At 36.4% G+C, this 14,665-nt stretch overlaps 1 protein-coding gene across 3 annotated transcripts in view; it reads right to left on the bottom strand.

Annotated features, from left to right (window-relative positions):
- Positions 1 to 14,665, bottom strand: part of LOC102133231 (uncharacterized) — a 360,266-nt gene that overhangs the window by 239,749 nt on the left and 105,852 nt on the right. Inside the window, exons 3-4 of one of the 3 annotated variants that reach the window (XR_012426450.1) lie at positions 13,356 to 13,514; positions 11,431 to 11,551 (exon numbers count right to left, since the gene is read on the bottom strand). Coding sequence is in view for 2 of the 3 variants with exons in the window: in XM_065533343.1 (XP_065389415.1) it covers positions 13,253 to 13,514 (262 nt within the window). In the remaining variant the exon portion in view is untranslated. Of the gene's footprint in view, positions 1 to 10,423; positions 11,552 to 13,233; positions 13,515 to 14,665 lie in introns of those variants that run through there. The other 2 variants (XM_074021219.1, XM_065533343.1) reach the window with 2 other exon arrangements.

Here is a 14,665-nt window from a genome sequence, read left to right as displayed (position 1 = left end):
TTAAAAGGTCAATTATTGGATGACACTGTTAAAAAGTAAATACACTTCTAAAATGAAATGACTCAAAAAGTTAATAAAAAAGAGAAGGAAAACAACACGCCGCATAAATAACAAGAAACAAAAATTGAATGATCAATATTATTGTTGGAGGCAGAATCTAAGATATTTCTAACAGTGGAATACCATTTGTCTATATCCAAGTATAGAGACTGATTTCATGGTGTTTGCTTCATCACCAATTCACAAGTACGGCTTTGAAATGAACAGTTAATTTCACCAGAAGTAAGGTTCAGCTTTGTGTGTGTGTGTTTCAGGGGGTTTCTGAGAAAGGAAGGAGCAAAGGACACTTATGATGACAAGCATATTTTAAAATACAGCATTCAAAGCATTTTAAAATTTGATACAAAATGTTCTTAATCTGAGCATTGGTTAGCTTTCTTCTCCTGGTGTCATCAAGCTTTTAAAAATAATACTGAGTCAAACTATCTGTAATTGTATTGTGTTTTCAATTAATTTCAGTAAAAGCCCTTGTTCTCCATCTACCCCTGTACTCATTCCCTGTGACAAGAGATGTTTGCAGTCTGACTAAAGAGGATTATGTATCCCCACCCCCTAGACTTTGGTTTCTGTCTTGTGACTTGACTTGCAATGGAGTGTTATTGGATGTCACATGAGCAACAACATGAAAAGTGCTTGCATTCCTGAGCTAGCTCTCATTCGCCTTTGCCATTGCCACAAGAAAAACATGCTTGTTTGGGCAGAAGAATTCAGCCATCCCAGCCACATAAAACCTATGAGAACTCACCTCCAGCTGAACCCTAGACAAAGACCAAGCCCACTTGAGATCAACAGAGCCATACAGCTGAGCCCATCAGTGAGCCCACAAATCTATAAGATTAATTATGGCTGTCTTCAGTCCCTGGCATTTGTGAGTAGCTGGTTATGCAGCATCTTTGGCAGACAATGAGGTATCAATAGCTAACTGACACACACTGCACTATATTCAACTATGGTAGCAATAGTTAACCGACACGTACTGCACTATATTCAACAATCTTTTATTCTGCCAAAGATTTTCACTGACAAGTGCTAATTAGAGGCTTAGAATTTGGCTTCAACCGTGACCTAATAGCCAAACAGAATTTTTAAAAATCAAGAACTGAATCACAGAATACAGAGTATATAATAACTACATTAAAGAAAATGACACTTAAAATTTTCTCTTTCCATAGCATTTAACTCAAGAAACTAGAAAAAGAACAACGAAGTAAACCTCAAAAAAGTAGAAGGAAGGAAATTATAAAGTAAGAATAAACCCCCCCAAAAAAAGAAAACAAAAAAGCTGTTAAAATGTCAATAAAAACTAAAAGTTGATTGTTTGAATAAAGTGATAAAATACATCTAGCATCACCTATTGAGAAAAAAGAAATTAATTAAAAACACAGCAAAGAATGGAGGAATACAAATGCAGATACAGTAAAGAAAAATGAATAACTGTAATGGGGGTAAAAATAATTGGTGAGCTAAGCATTTATGAAATAACATTTTGCACCTTCTCACCTTGACATATACACCCTCCCTAAGTAATCTTCCTTATCCACATAATTTCAATGACTGTATATATTCTAAAAGTTATAAAATATTTACATCCAGAACATACTTCTAAGATTTGGATCTACAATTCCGATTACTACTTATTGGACAACTAAAATTGAACGTAAAACAGTATCTCAAAACCAACGTATTTTTCCATCTCTACTCTCCTTTCCCCTAATTATTTCTTGAATTTTCAATCTGGGTTTCAGTCTGGGTTAATGAGATGACCACCTGTTTACCCACACCAATAGATAAAACCTTAATTAACTCCTCTCACGCTGACTTCATCAATTTGGTAATTTGGTTCTTTGCATTCTTTAATTAGCTTTTACAAAAAAAAAAGTTTCTCAATACTTAATAAACTGCAGTGTACAAAATATGTACTGACAATATGAAAAATTTTTTGATGACAACCTATAATATCCTTATGTTTTATTTAGATAGTGTGGATTTAATGTAGTTTTTGTTCTTTAAAAAGACATTTTGCTTTCAAAGAAGTGAATGGTGTATTAAAAACTAAACAAAATTAAATCTACACCTCACTGACTTAACCTTAAATATTTGCAATTATCCCTTTATAGATTACTCACAATGCTAAATATTCCTTCCATGTTGCCAAGATAAAGCAATTGAAAAATACATTAAACCACTTTAAACAAATTTGGAGGAGCAGTGCATTTAGGTGGAAAAAAATTCCTGTTGTTCATTTATTAATGTATTTTTCCATTCAAAGTCAGTGAATATTATATCCTAGGTATTGACTTAATGGAGATTACATCTTAGTCCTATGAGACAAACAAATACACAAATACACGTATACTATATTTGATGGGGATAGTGCAATGGAGGAAAATGAAACAGGGTAAGAGAGAAAGAGTTTTGGAAGAAGTAGTATACGTAGGGTGGTTTAGGAGGCCTTTCTGATCAAGGGATATTTTAAGCAAAAGCTCGAAGAAAATGAGGCAGCCAGCCATCCAGATGACTGAAGGAAAAGTATCCCAATCATGAGGGTAGCAATTGCAAAGGCCTTGAGTGCTTGGCACGTTTGAAGAAAAGGAAATCAGTCCATGTGGCCAATAAGAGTAAGATACGGGGGAGGGGGATGGAAAATGATGTTGGGAAGATAATGGGTGATGGGGGACTGAAACAGCTGGATCAATCATGAAAGACCCGACAGACCATGGTTAGAGTGTTGCCTTTTTACTGAGTTAGATGGGAATCTATTGATAATCCAGATACAATTATTTAGGGCATACTAGAGTGAATTATCAGAAAGAAACCAGATCATGAGATATTTGAACACTCTTGGATATGTATTTAGTATTTTAGATGTAAATGTACAAGTATGTTTATTGACTATACCAACTAGAAAAAAAGTCTTTCGACAATACAAATATAGCTTTCTTTACAACAACCAGTATTTCTCTTTTAATTATCATAAGACAGTGTTGAACAAAGATTTTGATTTAGAATAATCAGCCTTTTTTTTTTTTTTTTTTTTGAGACGGAGTCTCGCTGTGTCTCCCAGGCTGGAGTGCAGTGGCGTGATCTCGGCTCACTGCAAGCTCCGCCTCCCAGGTTCATGCCATTCTCCCGCCTCAGCCTCCCGAGTAGCTGAGACTACAGGCGCCCGCCACCACGCCCGGCTAGTTTTTTGTATTTTTAGTAGAGACGGGGTTTCACCGTGTTAGCCAGGATAGTCTCGATCTCCTGACCTCATGATCCACCCGCCTCGGCCTCCCAAAGTGCTGGGATTACAGGCTTGAGCCACCGCTCCCGGCCGAATAATCAGCCTATTAAACCCACCAAATATTTCCTTCCTGAAAAAAGCACATAGAGATATAACAAAGATAAAAGCTGAGCAACAGTGAAATAAAAGAGGACACAAACAAATGGAAGAACATACCATACTCATGGATAGGAAGAATCAATATCATGAAAATGGCCATACTGCCCAAGGTAATTTATAGATTCAATGCCATCCCCATCAAGCTACCAATGAGTTTCTTCACAGAATTGGAAAAAATTGCTTTAAAGTTCATATGGAACCAAAAAAGAGCCCGCATTACCAAGACAATCCTAAGTCAAAAGAATAAAGCTGGAGGCATCACGCTACCTGACTTCAAAATATACTACAAGGCTACAGTAACCAAAACAGCATGGTACTGGTGCCAAAACAGAGACATAGACCAATGGAACAGAACAGAGCCCTAAGAAATAATACCACACATCTACAGCCATCTGATCTTTGACAAACCTGACAAAAACAAGAAATGGGGAAAGGATTCCCTATTTAATAAACGGTGCTGGGAAAATTGGCTAGCCATAAGCAGAAAGCTGAAACTGGATCCTTTCCTTACTCCTTATATGAAAATTAATTCAAGATGTATTAGAAACTGAAATGTTAGACCTAATACCATAAAAACCCTAGAAGAAAACTTAGGTAATACCATTCAGGACATAGGCATGGGCAAGGACTTCATGTCTAAAACACCAAAAGCAATGGCAACAAAAGCCAAAATTGACAAATGGGACCCAATTAAACTAAAGAGCTTCTGCACAGCAAAAGAAACTACCATCAGAGTGAACAGGCAACCTACAGAATGGGAGAAAATTTTTGCAATCTACTCATCTGACAAAGGGCTAATATCCAAAACCTACAAAGACCTCAAACAAATTTACAAGAAAAAAACAAACAACCCCATCAAAAAGTGGGCAAAGGATATGAAAGACATTTTCCAAAGAAGACATTCATACAGCCAACAGACACATGAAAAAATGCTCGTCATCACTGGCCATCAGAGAAATACAAATCAAAACCACAATGAGATACCATCTCATACCAGTTAGAATGGCAATCATTAAAAAGTCAGGAAGCAACAGGTGCTGGAGAGGATGTGGAGAAATAGGAACACTCCTACAATATTGGTGGGATTGTAAACTAGTTCAACCATTATGGAAAACAGTATGGCGATTCCTCAAGGATCTAGAACTAGAAGTACCATATGACTCAGCCATCCCATTACTGGGTATATACCCAAAGAATTATAAATCATGTTGCTATAAAGACACATGCACACGTATGTTTATTGCAGCACTATTCACAATAGCAAAGACTTGGAATCAACCCAAATGTCCATCAGTGACAGACTGGATTAAGAAAATGTGGCACATATACACCATGGAATACTATGCAGCCATAAAAAAGGACGAGTTCGTGTCCTTTGTAGGGACATGGATGCAGCTGGAAACCATCACTCTCAGCAAACTATCGCAAGAACAGAAAACCAAACACCGCATGTTCTCACTCATAGGTGGGAACTGAACAATGAGATTACTCGGACATGGGAAGGGGAACATCATACACCGGGGCCTATCATGGGGAAGGGGGAGGGATGGCATTGGGAGTTATAACTGATGTAAATGACGAGTTGATGGGTGCTGACGAGTTGATGGGTGCAGCACACCAACATGGCACAAGTATACATATGTAACAAACCTGCACATTATGCACATGTACCCTAGAACTTAAAGTATAATAAAAAATAAAATAATAAAATAAAATAACAGAAATGTATTCTCTCACCAAAAAAAAAAAGCTGAGCAAAAATCAGGAATAGTATATTTATGAAAATAAAATTTGAGCAATGTAGTGTATCTGTATATTATCTCCTATTGGACAAGCTCATATAAATTTTATCCACGCAGCTGGCCGTAGTGATCTGCATTGATTGTATAATAAGGCTTCAGCTATCCAGACAGCAAATAAGCTGAATTACTCACAATGTAGCCCCAGAGAATGAGCGAGGAGACTACACACAAATTGTATCATAATGTAGTAATCATACTTTTTAATTAAAAATATAAAATATTTCTCAATATATTTCTCAGACAGTTCAAATGCTGATGGATCCAATTCAAAACCAGGTATTTGGACACTCTACTCTTAAATAATTCTTAAGTTTATTTGTTTCTCATCAACCACTTTTTTACCTATTCTATTTCAATAGTCCCTTCACCCATCCCCGATCCTCTGCACTACAGTAGAATGTACCCAGGCAGTGACATGTAGAAGTTAAGAGAGCAGGCTTTGTTTAAACAGCCCTGGTTTAAAATCCCAACATGCTGTCACTTAATAGATGGATGATGTTGGACACATTCCTTAACTCCTTTATTTATAAAATGTGAATAATGGTAGTATTTCATTCACAGTGTGTTTTTAAAGATTAACTATGATAATGCATATAAGCAAGCATTCAACTCATAACTTGATGATCATGATTGCCAAAACAATTTTTTAAAATATAAATTCAGTCCAGCCCTCCTTTGTTTAAAAAAAAAAAAAATCCTTCAATGGCTTTCCATCACCAAGAGACAAATAACAAATCCCATGGCAGGTAGAGTCCCTCGTGATTGAGAGGTATCTTCCCTTTGAGCCCCTTCCATCATTGTTTTCCCTATTAAGCACATGTCAGCCACACTGAATTACTATACTTGTACCCTATCACTTCATACATACGACCTTTGTACATACTTTTCATTTTATTTGGAATGTCCTCTCTCCACTCTGCTTCTTCTACATGGCAAAACTAACATTACAAATTTAACTTAAACATACTTTCTCATTGAGGAGAGTTCCCTGAATTATTGGAACCTCTCTCGGTCTCTCTAGAGGACTCTATGTTTCCCATATCCACATTCTCATTGTCTGGTAGACTGCCAGACATATACTACACTCCTGATTATTGTCTATGGAATGAATTTAGGCTTCAAACATCAGTGAAGTTTTTTTCCTAAAGAGAAATTTATCTTATGAACAGCTGTTAGATCTCAGAACAATTTTAAAGATGTGTTGAGTTTCATTAACACCTCTGCTATCTAAACTGATAGAAATTATAAAACAATAACAACACAGATATGTTTTCTAAAAATGTTGACAAATAATTTGCATATTAGGCATGTTTAAACACTGACTATTGCTCAAGACGAAGTTGACTAAAAATTCTTGAACATTGCTATCGTTTTGATGAGAATCATAAAAATAAAGGATAAATTGATTAAATGCCAGAATAATAGACACAATTAAATGATATAGCTATTCTATTCTTTTTTAAATATTAGTTTTAGCAGCTATTTAGACTTTAAAGAACAAGCTTGCTATACTGTTCTGTAGAAAGCACCAATTTATAGTGCCCAGAGCTATTATGAAACTAAAAGTAGCATAGATCTTTTAAAACAGTATTTTTTTCCTCTCTAAAGAGTAGTGAGATTCAGGAGTCACCTGTTTTTTGGGTTTTATACGTTTTTGGGACGTTATAAAATAACTTGAAGAAAATAAATTTCATTTTAACTGTTTTGCTGGTAAATTTTAAAGTTTCCTAAAATGATGCATATCTTGAATAACAGTTCATTAAAATTTTTAATATGCCAGCTAGATCTAGTCACGTTAAAACTTTGGGCATATGATGACTGCGATTTTTAGATCTTTTAACTGTGCAAAGGCCAAATAACAAGGTTCAACAGAAAAATAATATCTAGTGTTTAAGTTATGTAATGCAAAAATATTAAGAATTTTTTGACCACATATAGGATAGGATAGCGGGATTCTTGATCCTCAAAGCATACAAAATCATCCCACTATGAATGTCACTGCATGGAAAGACAAAACACAAGCTCTTTGTCTCCATGGCCTGCCTGAAAATGAGTTTACCCAGCCAAGGCTGTAGTTATGGAGCAATTAACTTTCCCTTCTTCAGACCACTGGAAGTTTGAGAGGTGGGCTACTCATGTGGGAGTTAACTGGCAGCACTGGCAGCTCCCTTTGCCTTCCTTAAATCTCAGGAAAAGTGAAGCGAGTGGTGTCCTGGCACAGTGAAACTCAATCCCAACCCCATCCCTCAAACTTCCTCTGCACTTGCAATGCACATCACTTTGTGTAAAATCAGGTAATGGAGAACCAGGATTTACTAAAACAGGAATTGCACCTTCTAGTCAATGAGAATGAACGTATCCTATTCAACGTATTGAGAAATATCAGAGCTGTATGAAGATGCTTGTTGTTTAACCAGGCAAACAGAAAACTATGGAACTAAGCGTTCTTACAAGTTCTGGTTAATGCCTGTTCCCCATCTGAGATATGCCAATTACGTTGTGCCTATGTTGACACTTCTGTTCTCTATGTGGTTTATATTTGGGTCTTAAATTGAGTTAATTGTAGCCAGGTTAATTATATTAGCAATACATATGTACATACAGACATTATAATGGGAGGAAAAAAACAAGATCTTTGATGTTTGTAAATGATAATATTGACCATAAAGAGGCTGTCTTTATTGAATAGGAAGCCGACCACAACCACCATCTACGTATAAACATCTGCCCAAGTACACAGTTTACAGAACAAAATCTATTCATAGTCCTCACGTAAACAAGATTTCTTCCTAAACAATTTTGTCAATATTTCTTGGCACTCACATCTGTCACCAACAAAATTTTCTACATGCTCAAACTGTCTTCTGAGTGTTCCCTTCACCTTCCTTATCTGAGGGAAACCTGGCTCTCCCCTGAAATTCTTTCCCCGGCAGCTCTCTCAGATGGAGCATTTTTTCCTCCCACAATCATCTCGTCTTTAGATCCGACGATCTAAAGATCACCGGAGAAGTTATTACTGATAATTACCATTTCCAAATGCTTACCTTCCTTACTCCCTAAAAAACCTCATTTTTGAAGCTCTTCCTGTCCTATTATAAGATTTGCAACAGTGCATTTCCCTGGGCTATTCCTGTCATTTGTTAAAAGTTTCTTTTAGCAGAGGACTGTCACTCTATCCTATGTGATTGTCATTTGTTCTTAGCAATTTCAGTATCTATGTGGACTGTTTTTCCAACATCTTGGCCTCTCAGTTCCTTGACTTCTCTGCTCCAAAGATCTTGCTCTCTATCCCACACTAACTACCCACTCTCATGCTAATATCCTAATATTGATGCTTCCAATAACTGTACCCCTTCTATTATCTCAGGTGCAATCATCCTACTTTTTGACTAATGGTAATACTTCCTATTTTTCTAGCTCACTATCTCTAGTACTCAAATTCCAATAATTCCTTGGTTATACTGGAATTTTCTACTTTGTCTTTGACCCTAATTCCATTCAAATTTTTACTTTCCTGCTTTAAGCTTATATTCCTTGAACTCTGCGTATAACTTCCTATTATATATCCTCAGTCACCTGCCGCTGTGCTCTTAGACATACTCTCCTCACCAAACTCCAAACTTAGTTGGATCCAACTCTTTGCCTACTCTATGTATAACAATGCCCTAAACATTACTGGAGAAAAGTACTCAACCATGCTGATCTTAATTTATATTCATTTCTTTTATTTATAGTATTTTTATTCCATCTTATTTCTTACTCTCCAATTTTGACATTCTATAATTATTTTTCTTGCTGTTGATGTTTTTTTCATAAAGCCTGTGATGATGTAAATGAGCCCTCATGTTAACCAATATGTCTATATTAATAAAATCATACAGCGTATATTCTTTTCTGGCTGGCTTCCCCTACTTGGCATAATTATTTTTAGATTCACTCATACTGTATCATGTATTAATTGTTTATTCATTTTGTTGGTGAGTAGTATTTCACTGTAACATAATTTGTTCTTCTATTCAGCTGTTGATGGATACTTAGATTGTTTCTAGTTTTTAAATATTTTAAATAAAGCTACAATGCACATTTATCTACAAGTTTTTTGGGGGCTCAGGTGACCCTTCTGCCTTGGCCTCCCAAAGTTCTGGGATTACATGTGTGAGCCATGGCACCCAGCCAGATCACATCTTTTTATCACTAAGTAACTTGAAACCCATGAGTGGTAATTACTCAGTAAGATCACTGGGTAATTATCTGGATATACTGCAGTTTATCTATCTATTCACTTATTGCAGGATATCTTGCTTCCTTCCAAGTTTTGGCAATTATGAATAAAGCTTCTGTAAATACTTATGTGCATATTTTTGTATGAATATAAGTTTTCAACTTATTTGGTTAAATACCTAGAAATGTGATTGCTGGATCCTACAGTAAGACTATGTTTAGCTTTGTAAGTAATCACCAAGCCGTCTTCCAAAGTGGCTGTACCATTTTGTATTCCCACCAGCAATGAATGACAGTTTCTCCTGTTCCACATCTTCATCAGCATTTGATGTTAGCAGTGTTTGGATTTTCACCATTATAATATGCATGTAGTAGTGTTGCATCATTGTTTTACTTTGCAATTCTTTAATGACATAATGTTCATCATATCTTCATAGCTTCTTTGCCATTGGTATATCTTCTTTGGCGAGGTGTCTATTCAGATTTTTTTGCCAATTTTTCAACTTATATAGTTTTCTAAAAAAAATTGTTGAATTTTAATAGTTACTTGTGCATTTTGGATACAAATCCTAATTTTTTATTATGAGTTGATGCTTTATCTGTAGGTATACTGTGAGGTCTAGGGGGAACATGTATCATCATTGACTAGAATTGTGCTTGCTTCTGTTCTACTCCGTGGGGCAGAACAGATCCCTGATAAATTCAGTTTCTTAACTAGATGTCATCTAGACATCTCTGTTGTAGTAAATTCAAATTCTATAGCTGAATGAGAAAAGATTGTAACTGCAAGTTTTTGGGAGGAACCTATTTTCCCATCCTTAGCTGGGGCTGAAACTGACAAAGGCCCCAATGTATTAGACAGGGCCCACCAGAGAGACAGAACCCACAACATCAACAGCAACAACAATACATATATATATATAAAATATATATTTTTTTAAAAAATATTTTTTCCTTTCTTTTTTTTTTGAGACAAAGTCTTGCTCTGTTGCCCAGGCTGGAGTACAGTGATACAATCTCGGCTCACTGCACTCTCTGCCTCCCGTGTTCAAGTGATTCTCCTGCCTCAGTCTCCCAAGTAGCTGGGATTACAGGCACCCACCACCATGCCCGGCTAAATTTTGTATTTTTAGTAGGGATGGGGTTTCACCATGTTGGCCAGGTTGGTCTGGAACTCCTGACCTCAGGTGATCCACCTGCCTTGGTCTCCCAAAGTGCTGGGATTACAGGCATGAGCCACCACGCCTGATCTAAGTCTGATTTCTCTTAAACCTTTGCAGTCCTTACACAGAGTAGGCATTCAATAAAGGTTGTTTGACTTTTAAAAAGTCTAATATTGAATGATGAAATAAACGAATGATGTGGTTGACCCATCATATAGCTAAGCCAAATAGATCCTTAAAATAAAGTTTACTTTTAAGCTGAGAGCTTGCATTCTCACTAGTAATTGAAAATACAGCCTTCAAATACAGCTGGGCATTTCTATTTGGGGAATAGCTTGTGAAGCTCGGGAACAATGTTATATATTAATTCTCTGGGAATGCTTGGTATACAACCACCATACAGGTGTTTCCTGTTGAGACTCCAAGTTCCCATGCAAGAACTTAGAGGACAACTGAGAACAAAACTTAGCCTGCTTAATTATATCTGCCCAGTGTGCTGCATAAAAAAGTCATTGACCAAAAATAACATGTTTAAGTAATGTTCAAGTTGAGATACAGAGCAGCAGCAGTCAGGAAATTCAAAATTAAATCTGATCTCCACCCTTCACTTGCCTCATTGTGCCCAGGCAGCACCAAGGTCAGAAATTAATTGGAGAAACTGCAAAACACATAGCCTGCAATATTTCAGCACAGTAAGGTCAAGGGGAAAATTTAGTTAAAACCTTATTACAGTAGTTTACAGAAACACATTACTGTGAATATGAAATTAGAGTCTTGGCTTGATGGATGTGTCACCTACCAGGGTAATTTGTTGGGAATGATTTGAAATGTAAGTGAACATAATTAGGCTTCTGTTTTATGGTAGTCTGGTCATTTGTCTCCAGGTGCACTTGTCTCTGTAGATTTGACACTGCAGATGCCTAGAATATAATGAGGCATGTTTCAGTCACTCAGTTTTAAGTTAGTATTTGGGCAACTGTGGATTACAAGAGGACCTCAGAGTTGACCATAAAGTTGCAGTTAATATTTTCATGCATAATTTTTTTTCTGTAGAATCCTAAGTATAGGATAAAATCTCAAGGGTAATATTACCTTGAAAGCCAGTGGAATACTACAATACTACAGTGAAGCCCTTAGTCAGACTTCCCTAAAATGAAGGAAGCCACACCCACCTGGAATTATAAATGACTACCTGATTATTAAGTATGTGAAGAAAAGTATTCTCTGGATTTTAGACCACCCTTTAGGTATATTAATACTTTTCTTTTAGAAGTCTTTGTAATTCTGGCCAAGTTTATCAATGTCTTCCTATTTATTTGAGACACTGCTGCTTAGTGTTAATTGCAGTATCTTCTTTAAATACAGAAAACAATATATCTTTTCTTTAAGAAGCTTAAGGAAAAGAGTAAAAGGGAAACAGTTGTAGAAAATCAGAGAGTATCAGAATTTGATTTCTTTCATACAATGTTTAGTCATCTATGATATACTAATTGAAGATTGTTATTTGATTTACACTAAAGATTCCAATTATGCCTACAAAGGTTGAAAGTGAAGATAAATATACCGTTAACTCAGAATAGCTGTTTCCTAAATCATTGTTATTTCTCTTTTCATTATAAAATTTAAACTAGAATAATTTATTTTGAGTTTAAATCACCTTTATTTATTTTTAATTATTCAAAATAAACATTGTCCCAAAAATAGATTTAGGTAACTTTTTAAAAGACATATTAATTGATATTCATATTTGTAATGTGTCTTTCAAAGTGAGATTGAACATTTCTAATACATTGTGCTCCAATTAGCAACGTTCATGGATGTTGCAACTGCCTATATTACTTGGTATGGAAAAGATAAAATTAACCAGAAAAAGTACCATAAATTAAATATTCCTTTAAAAGTCAGATTAAGTAAGAAAATATATTTCATTGCTCTACAATATTTTTTAAAATACAGATAAACCTAAACTTGTTTCAGAATTAAATCTGTTGTTTAATTTCTACATCACATGTATGAATGAGTTTGACTACTGGGGTTGCTGTGTTTATTCTTTTCTCAAGAGATCTGGGAGAAGGGATCATTATGAGGTTGTGCCATGTTGCTAGGCAGACGGGTTCAGCATTCAGATATTCTAGCTGTTCTAGCGACTTTTCAGTTCTCTGACTTTCTCATTAAATTTTTGTCTACTGTCTTCTATACTTCTAAATAGTGGACACACACATAATGATAAATGTGTTATGGGAATGACTAGTTCCCTCTCTACCAGGGAATTACATAAGAACAATTCTGTATTCACCATTTTCAGGCACAAAAGCAGAATAAAAGCCTACCCCAGTGTGACCTGCTGCACAAAATACCTTTTGTTACCAACTTAAGTGCTCTTCTGAATCCTCAAACCACCCATTGACAGATTTTCTTTTTCCCACATACATAATTTATAAGTCATCTAATTAATTTTTCATAAGTTAAACAACTGTTAATATTAGTTCCTGGCCTTCATGAATGGCAAAAATTAATTTTTTCCCTAAATGCATTTGCAGTGCCTTCTTCACTTTCTCCAATGCTATCCAGAGCAGAGACTTGAATATTTGGAGCTTGAAGTTGAGGAGTGGTTTTAGAATTCAGTCTCTGGGCAGACAAAGGCTTTCACACTGTGAGCGAGTCTTAGCGGAAGATTGCTGAAGGGAAAATCCTGTACCACATGATATATCACTGACCACTGACCTTTCTCCTCTGTCCTTGTTACACAGAGAACTGAACCCCTTCTCTGTCTCCATTGATGAAGTATTTGACAATGACTGATAGTTTTGTGGTTTTCGTAGTTGCCATTGCATTAAAATGCAGTTGCTGTTACATGGAGTCTCAGAGAGCGACAGAGTAAATCTGAAAGGAGCAAGGAAAAAATAATACAAAACCTTCATGTGTCAGAATACATCAAAACACACCATCTCAAATTATGAGTAACTCTTAAGTTTCTGGTACATAGCAGGAACGAGGAACAAGCATCGACTACAGAAAATAAAACTATTTGAAATACAAACCTGGGATGGTCTCCTGGCTCCTGGGTTGAAGGGGAGAGGTTAGATGTTAGACCACATGGAGAGACTTTGATGGCTTTTCTCTTCTCATTTGGGTCTGAGATAGGACTAAAATCCTCAGTTTGAGATCAGACAAGGGGCTAGTAACCTGATCCCAAGAGTTAAGTAGAAACCCACCCAAAAAGTGGTTAGAAAGTACAAGAAGACCTCAGCTCCTGCCTCTCCTCTCTAAAGTCACTAAATCCAATGGACACCCTAATGTGTCTCCTGAATCTGTTTGCTTCTTTCATACTCACAGCCACTACTCTAGTTTGGCCACTATAATCTCTTCCCTGGATTCATTCCATCACTGGTAACCTGACAGCCCATCTCTTCTTTCCCTACTCTCTTACATGAATAAACATCCTGCAGCACAAAACTGTGTCTCTATCCTGCTTAAAACCCTTTATTAGCTTTCCGGTGCTCCTAGGATGAAGACCAAAACCCTCCACGTGACTTATAAGGCTGTGTGTACTAACTCCTGTTCACACCTTGTTCCAGCAGTGAGAAAGTCTACACAAACCTACCTCCAACAGCCCAGGAAGCTGAGACACTGAAGAAAGAGACTAACAAATACAGTTTCTTAGAAATAAATATTTAATAGGGACATATGAACAGAAGCCACGTCTGCATCTCGGTTGACCATGAGACAAGATGTTGGATCTTCTCACTGTTACCTCGTATACTCAGGGTTTATAAACCATAGAGAAGGAATGTGTAGGATAATTGAACTGGACCCCTCAATGAAAGGCAAGAATGCTATGTTAATCTGCCTAAGGGCAGGATGTATGGTCAAGGTTGTTGTGACCTCAGGGCAGAATTTACAGTGACAGTAGATGAAGTAGAAATCTCAGAGGCATTCTCAGAATCAATGTTAATTAGAAGTCAACATGGCAGATTTGCATCCAAGATGGAGTTGCTTTAGTCTTCACGCACTGTAGCCTGGATGTTCCACAT

The sequence above is a fragment of the Macaca fascicularis genome, chromosome 17, assembly GCF_037993035.2.
Source record: "Macaca fascicularis isolate 582-1 chromosome 17, T2T-MFA8v1.1".
Lineage (NCBI taxonomy): Eukaryota > Metazoa > Chordata > Mammalia > Primates > Cercopithecidae > Macaca > Macaca fascicularis.
The sequence above is the reverse complement of the archived record's forward strand: the minus strand, read 5'-3'. Positions and strand labels throughout refer to the sequence as shown.